Here is a 7,377-nt window from a genome sequence, read left to right as displayed (position 1 = left end):
GTCAGCTATGTTAACTGCACCTATCTGTGCAAATGAACAGCCCAGTTTACTTCAATCATCAGAAATTAGGACTTTTAGCGGTCGCATTGATAGAAAGCCCTCAGACTTTGTTTGATTGACTGATAGAGACATCTGACGTCTGATATCTGAGACGTCTTAAGCCAGTCGTTCTGTATTCTTTCAGGTTTTCGGGATGCGTTTGTTCCCTTTCATTTAAGTTAAAGAAAATCGAGGAGGGAGATGTTACGTGAATGCATTGAGTCGTGCATGTGCTATAGGGGACCTTAGGATACCTCGTGTAAAGATCGAGCAACAAATACACATTGACTGCTTTTTTATAGTTCGATAAATGTTGAATTAAAGGAAAACGCCTTCGAAGTGTTAACTAAGGGGAAGTTCGCTTTTTATCGGCTAATCGTGTTATCATGATGACACCTATCTCGTCACACGTGAAAGATAAAAATAATATCTTCACTGCGCGCGGTGAAGATATGAATTTTTGGAGAAAGGAAAATCCTAGCATTTCATCAGTATCTATATAATAAAGTTGAATATATTCCACTCAAACTGGGAAGTTTCTTCCCCTCCTCCAATTTTTTTTTTTGGTAATTGTCCACAAATATATAAAGAAGATGCTCACATGAATGTACAGGAGCACCACAGTGCTGAAGGACTGAACTGATTAAAGTACTGACTCAGATATACGCTGACCTTGTTTTATTCCACGTAGTCACTTTAAGGACATAACCAAGCTTAAATGTGTGGAAGCAGTTACAAATTAGTAGCTTTTTAACAGTACATTTAAAACTAACAAGCTTTCGTAAAATATACAGTTTAACGTTATGAAGTAGGTGTAATATTTCCTGTCATAACGGGTAATTGACTACGCTTGCTTTTTCGGTTATCACATATTTTCAACCTTGTGCGATCTGGCCGTTTTTATATCGAGTAAATGTGTATGTGTTACGTACTTGTGGTTCTATTATACGATGTATGACCACTCAACCACTCTACACTTCTCACGCCGCGCTCTATCACGAATCAAAGCCGCTTTTAATGAGCTTCGACATTTTTACTTAAAAAAACCTAACCACTACGACACCTTGTTACATGTAATCCCAATGTTCCAAAGCTGAAAGGTGCTCTTGAGGATCTTTAAATTGACAGATTGGCAGAGACAGTATTGACCGGTGATACCAATTGTGATGAATCAGGGGGTGGAGGCTCCTGGGTACAGTTTGGCCGGCTTTGCATGGGTACGTTATTTGCTGACTGAGCCAGACCTGCTCGTCGAACTGCAGAACGCGTTAACATGATCACAGTCAGAATAACGGCAAAAAGAATGACAGCAACAACAATAGGGACCACAATTTCCACAGCCTTAACAGCAACCGCTGAAATACAACAAAATACAAATTTATTCATAATACTAACTGACATCCAGAGAAGCTCTGTGTAAACAGCATGAAATGAACTTCAGCAGCTTTGATTGATACGGAAAAGTGACACATCGAAGTTTTTTCTCAGTTCGCTTCCTATAAAAAAATTTCCTGATCTTGATCCTTTATTAAATACGATTGTTGAAAAATAGGTGAGAATTTTTGGAAAATATTGTTTTTTTCCCTGACATTTAGAGTTAACTAGTCAATCAAGCCTGCTGACCGCATTCCAGTGGTAGCCAAAAGTTACCTTTCCTGGCGCGGACCGTTGCCTCAAAACTGTCCATACCATAGTAACCTCCACTATAGAAGATTATGAGCAATCCGTTTCTGGTTGAAAATACAGTTTTTCCTTGGTCACTGCAGTAGGTGCCTATGGTAGTGCCCGTGTATGATCGTCCATCTATCACTTTTACATATGCAGTATTGCAGTAATAAGTACTCGGCATAGACATAGACATCCTATCGAACGTCAGCTCAATAATGTTTTCCTCATCTGTGTAGATTGCCCAGGAGCATCCGGGGAAGTAACGGTAATAACTGTTCCTCTGACCAGAAATAGATAACGATCTGTCGGTGCCCACATAAGTGTAAGTGCCTTTGGAAAAGCAAATAATGCACAAAGATGTCAGATACAGAAAATGCAAAATAGTTTGACGTAAAAGCTGTAAGGTACCCATTGGGGGAGTAATTTCAAGTCCCACGACCATATTTCTCGAGATCAATCCCTTTGAAATAAACAAAAAAGTTGATCTGGATTGTAAACCAGTGGAGTCTTCCACTGGATCAATACCAAAATGTGAAAATCCCTGACATAAAATGCTCAAAGCTCCGTTTGCGACATTTTAATATTGCACAGAGTTCAAAGGTTTTTTAATTTCAAGAATTTAGAAAATAATTCCGGGTTCGGTTACAGCCAGAGGAATAAGTTGCTTATCTCGGCGATAAATACCTTGACTTTCATTGGTTAGCATTTGGCTAAGGAGATGTAGTTTCTTTGGCTAATACTATTCTGCCTATAAATTCCATTGGTTAACTATTCGATTTGTCTGAGTACTTCAAACAACCACAGAGGTCCGATAACTTTGCTATTGATGTGATTATATATACAGTAAATTACTGGCCCAAACCAGTTTCAACACTTCCTATGAAATGTACTAGTATGTACTAAAATGGTGGATAGCATCGAACGAGCGCTTTGATTGGCTACTCAGATCCTGAATATAATAATATGAATAAGCTATTCAACTCGCGCGGGATTTGCACCCGATAATCTTGTTTCGCTTTGGTTACCGAGGAGCAAATTTTATCGATAAACACCCTTTAGGAAAGTTAGGGCGAGGAGACGGCTGACACTTCAGACTATACCATTCACCTCCACTTCTGTGAATAATTATTAGCTATTTTAAAGGAATGAACCCACCCACATATACATTTGTCTTTGAGTACTAATATACTTCTCCCCCTCCCCTTTCACTGGAAATTCATTACCAGGTTGAATTTAAACTCACTTCATAAAAAATTGAAAGAATTATGGTGGCTCTGAGTACGCTCCAGAGACTAAATCGGAAAAGCAATGGTTAATCTTAAAGATTTTGTCAGCGTCGCGTCATCGTCAGTTGAAATTTCACAGCTTCACTTTACTGTTTTAACTTACATATGGCACGCCGATTGTAGCAATATTCAATAATTTGATATACATTCAATTCAGTATTTATATTTATGTAATTTTTTTTTATTTTTTCAAGTTAATATCTATATTTATATCATATTTTTTAAATCCATTTAATTTAATATTTCTATATTTATTTAAAATTTAATCGGTCTATATCCATTTAATTTAATCCCTAAAAATTCATTGAATTCAATCCGTCAAAATATTCATTTAATCTCGGGGACTGGGTCAAGCCATGCGAGTAGAAAGGTAAGGGCCTGGGAAAGAGTCATTGCAAATACAATATGGCGAACGAGGAAGGTTTGGACATTAGAAGAGACCTGCCGGTGTTTTTAGCCTCAGTTTTAGACAAAACGGAATATATTTGCCAGAATGATGAGGGCGAAGGGGCTGCCAAAGCGCATGCGGAAGTTATCGATCAAACTATCAGGATGCTTAGATCGATAATAATAATTTAATAATAATTTATTCACTTATATTGCGCAAATTAACAAAAATTTGATCAAATGCGCATTACAATTATGAAAAGTTAAGAAAGTTTAAAATACATATATAACAATTTGAGAAAAAAGAATAAAAATCTTAAAAGCTAATTAAATTATGAGATTCCTATAAATAAGCCTTTGAAAAAAAGATGCGCTTTTAGATGGCGCGATATTGGAACAAGAAAAGAACCACATAATTTTTGTTCAGCACTGGCTTTTGTTTGATGCCAGTATTGAAGGAGCAACTGAGAAATGTTTAGCACACCATAGTACAAGAGCTGGAAACTGCTACTAGCCACCTTAAGTTGATGGTATAGAATGTTATTTAATTTAAATGTCAAAATTTGATGATTAAGGATCATAACAGAACTCGTAAGTGCACCGTTCAAGACTATTGTTTGCTGCCCTTCATGCAAATGTTGCATTGTTAAAAGAACTTGTACACAATTTTTTCCTGTTGTTACTGTTGTAAAATTTTCATTGCTCAGTAAGGGTTATCTATTTATTATTAAGAATTGAGTTCTTAGGAGATGTTGATGAAGTTCAAGGGAACATTAATAAAGCAATGCTCCATTAATAACATTATTGTGGTACATATGTTCCAGAATCAGCAAGTTGTTCAAGTCTCTGCAATACAAGGTCTAAAGCTTCGGTATAGATATCTGCACCCATTTCAGTTGACGGTCTCAGTGGATCCAGATGTTCAAAACAAATGACTTCAGTAAATCTACATGGCTAATATCCACAGGGTCAATGACAACATGATTATCACTCCCAGTGGGAGATTGTCCCTGGGGGTCATCTCCATATATTTCCATATCAGGTGGCTCTTCGTCTAGCAGTCCATGTGCTAGTGGATTGTCTGCATGGAACATCCCATTTGCCCACAGTTTCCCTGTGTACATGTACGTACTTTGTGGTGATTAAAGGCTTCACAAAACTCATCAAGTGCTTTGTTGATTCTTGGAATGAAGATTAAGTGAAGAGTAAACACATGAATTGGATTATCTGTGTTGAGGATATCAGTGGACTCCATAGCATAGAATAGATAGTAATAAAAGCGAAAGACACATCTAAAGACATCTCTTTATAATCTTTCGATGTGCTGGTTGTGTGTAGAGGGACCAGCAATAAAACTCCCCCTTCCCTCCCCTCTAGCTTTAACCATGGCATCACACACCAGGACATTTTCAACACCCTTATCCACTCTTATTCTTGATGGCCAAAGGTTTCCATCATGCTTTATGGCATCTAGGAACAGAAAAAGTACAGTTTCTGCAAGATTGTTTGAATTACATCTCAGAAACACTATTCTTCTTGAAAAGCCATCTATGCATCCGTGAATAATAATTTTCCAGCGTATCAGTGCATGATGTCCATCTAAATGCCACAGGGAGTTTGGCCATGGTACATGATAAATCCTATGTGAAACAACAACACCCCACCGTAGTGCAGTATTCTGTGGATCCACTCTTGCCATGCTTTCTCATATCCTTTTTCTTTGGATTCTAAAGCCAAGTGCTTTTATGTAACCTCCAACATAGCCCTATCCAGTAGTTCGTCCATGATCGGAAATGAAGCTTCTTACGATCTCATCTAGTTCCTCGTCAGGCAAATGATGAAATCCTGTTATGTTTTGCAAACCATATTCTTCTACTCTCCTGTGTATCGTCCACCTCGAAACACCCAACATTTCTCCAATCTTAATCCAACAGAATAACAATAGTCACGCAATTCTTCCAACATCTCAGCAGGAATGTTAAAACGTGGTCTTCCAGGAGTTTCCTTTTCCTCTTTCCCTGAGGCAAAACAATTTTCAGCAACAGTTTCTGGGGTGACAGGCTTAATTGCGATGTGATGATTTAAAGATGATAACAAGTGCGCAAAAGCTTCTGCAAGTGAATCCAGCTCCTCTTTGTCACTTGTTCCAATATCGCAACAACTCTTATCGATCTAAGCATCCTGATACTTTGATCGATAACTTCCGCATGCGCTTCGGCAGCCCCTTCACCCTCATCATTTTGGCAAATATATTCCGTTTTGTCGAAAACTGAGGCTAAAAACACCGGCAGGTCTCTTCTAATGTCCAAACCTTCCTCGTTCGCCATATTGTATTTGCAATGACTCTTTCCCAGGTCCTTACCTTTCTACTCCCATGGCTTGACCCAGTCCCCGAGATTACATGAATATTTTGACGGACTGAATTGAATGAATTTTTAGGGATTAAATTAAATGGATATAGACCGATTAAATTAAATAAATATAGAAATATTAAATTAAATGGATTTAAAAAATATGATATAAATATAGATATTAAATTGAAAAAAAAAAATTACATAAATATAAATACTGAATTGAATGTATATCAAATTATTGAATATTGCTACAATCGGCGTGCCATACTTACACTCAAGAAACAATCATCATAATATTATTGTATCTAATAACACTTGATCAAAGAATAACTTACCTGAGTCTGATTGCGGTTTACATTTGAAGGCGGGCATCGGTGTCGTTGGAAATGGAAATGGAAATATTAAGCCGTGGTGAGTGTAGGGATAAAGTGTCGGCGCTGGTGTAGCTAATGAATATTTACTTCCAATTTGGTAGAACGCAAGGAATCGAGAGGACCTCCCTCGCAAAGAGAAGAAAGTTACATTCATGATACCACCATATGCGTACGATGTATAGGGTACGGTTTGGCCGCACAATTGTCCATAATAAGGCTGCACGTTCACGTAGTCACCACTGCAATCCACGTTCATCTTAATAAAGCTCAGAGAGATCTCTTTGTACTTTGGTGCTGAGATGGTCCAGTGACATGATCGGCTTCGGAAGGAATAATACCAAGGGAAGTTGGGACTGTAAATGACACCAACACTTGCAGAAGGATTGATTGACGGGCAAACCGGAACTAAAACAAATTATAAAACAATGTCATTATTAAAGCGCAGAAATATAGTGTGAGACAACTGGAGGTTACATGAAGTTACGTGGGTCTTGTCTTAATGCCGCGTTGCAAAAATGACATGTAATAGAATGTCAAGAGAAAGTTCGATCATAGGATAATTCTGATGCTCTGAATTTCACTGAAATCCTTTGTGGCAAATAATTTACGTTTACAGACGAACTTCTCTTCTTTGGTTCTAGGTAAGAGCTTAAAGGCTACTGCTTAAAATTAGACGAAAATTTGCTCACCTTCCGTGAGTAGCTATATACATGCAGTTGTAAACAAACCAGCTTTGGAATTTAAGCCGGAATATTTCAATTTTGAAAATACGGGAATTCTATCGACGTATGAGCATCACAAAAATTCACGAACACGACGGTCACTTAAGTTGGGGGAGCCCTCTAAGAACCAATTATAAAGGCTAAGCAGAGATGGGAGAAAACTTTGTTCTAGTTTTCAGTGCTAGAGCCGGGCACTGTCGATAATGCTCAATAAAAATATTTGTTTACGACTAGGGGTAATCGAAGCTTAGGCGAGTGCGTTCGATGTTTATAGGACTGTACAGGTTTGGTACAGGTAGCAACTGAGGGGGGAGGGTGGATGGTTCGTGTGATATAACTGCCATAGACGAGACTTTAAATCGAGATCTCGAGTCAGTCAATAATTGGCTTGTCTCTAATAAACTTACATTGAATGCAACTAAAACTGAATTTATGTTAATTGGCTCAAGGCAGCGATTAAATACTTTACTGAGACCTCCGCATCTTACCACTGGCGGTGTTCCTGTTAATCAAGTATCTACTGCAAAATCCTTAGGTGTCTATATCG

The 7,377-nt window shown here is 38.0% G+C and overlaps 1 protein-coding gene across 2 annotated transcripts in view; it reads right to left on the bottom strand.

Annotated features, from left to right (window-relative positions):
• Positions 1-704: 704 nt before the first annotated feature.
• The window catches only part of LOC137986600 (procollagen C-endopeptidase enhancer 1-like), a 21,755-nt gene continuing 15,082 nt past the window's right edge, over positions 705-7,377 (bottom strand). Inside the window, exons 4-6 of one of the 2 annotated variants that reach the window (XM_068833561.1) lie at positions 6,070-6,513; positions 1,690-2,037; positions 705-1,394 (exon numbers count right to left, since the gene is read on the bottom strand). In XM_068833561.1, the coding sequence (XP_068689662.1) occupies positions 1,156-1,394; positions 1,690-2,037; positions 6,070-6,513 (1,031 nt within the window). In that variant the 3' untranslated portion in view covers positions 705-1,155. The remainder of the gene's footprint in view (positions 1,395-1,689; positions 2,038-6,069; positions 6,514-7,377) is intronic. The other variant, XM_068833562.1, reaches the window with a different exon arrangement.

The sequence above is a fragment of the Montipora foliosa genome, unplaced genomic scaffold, assembly GCF_036669935.1.
Source record: "Montipora foliosa isolate CH-2021 unplaced genomic scaffold, ASM3666993v2 scaffold_246, whole genome shotgun sequence".
Taxonomy (NCBI): domain Eukaryota; kingdom Metazoa; phylum Cnidaria; class Anthozoa; order Scleractinia; family Acroporidae; genus Montipora; species Montipora foliosa.
Note: the sequence above shows the minus strand (reverse complement) of the source record. Positions and strands in the feature narration are given on the sequence as shown.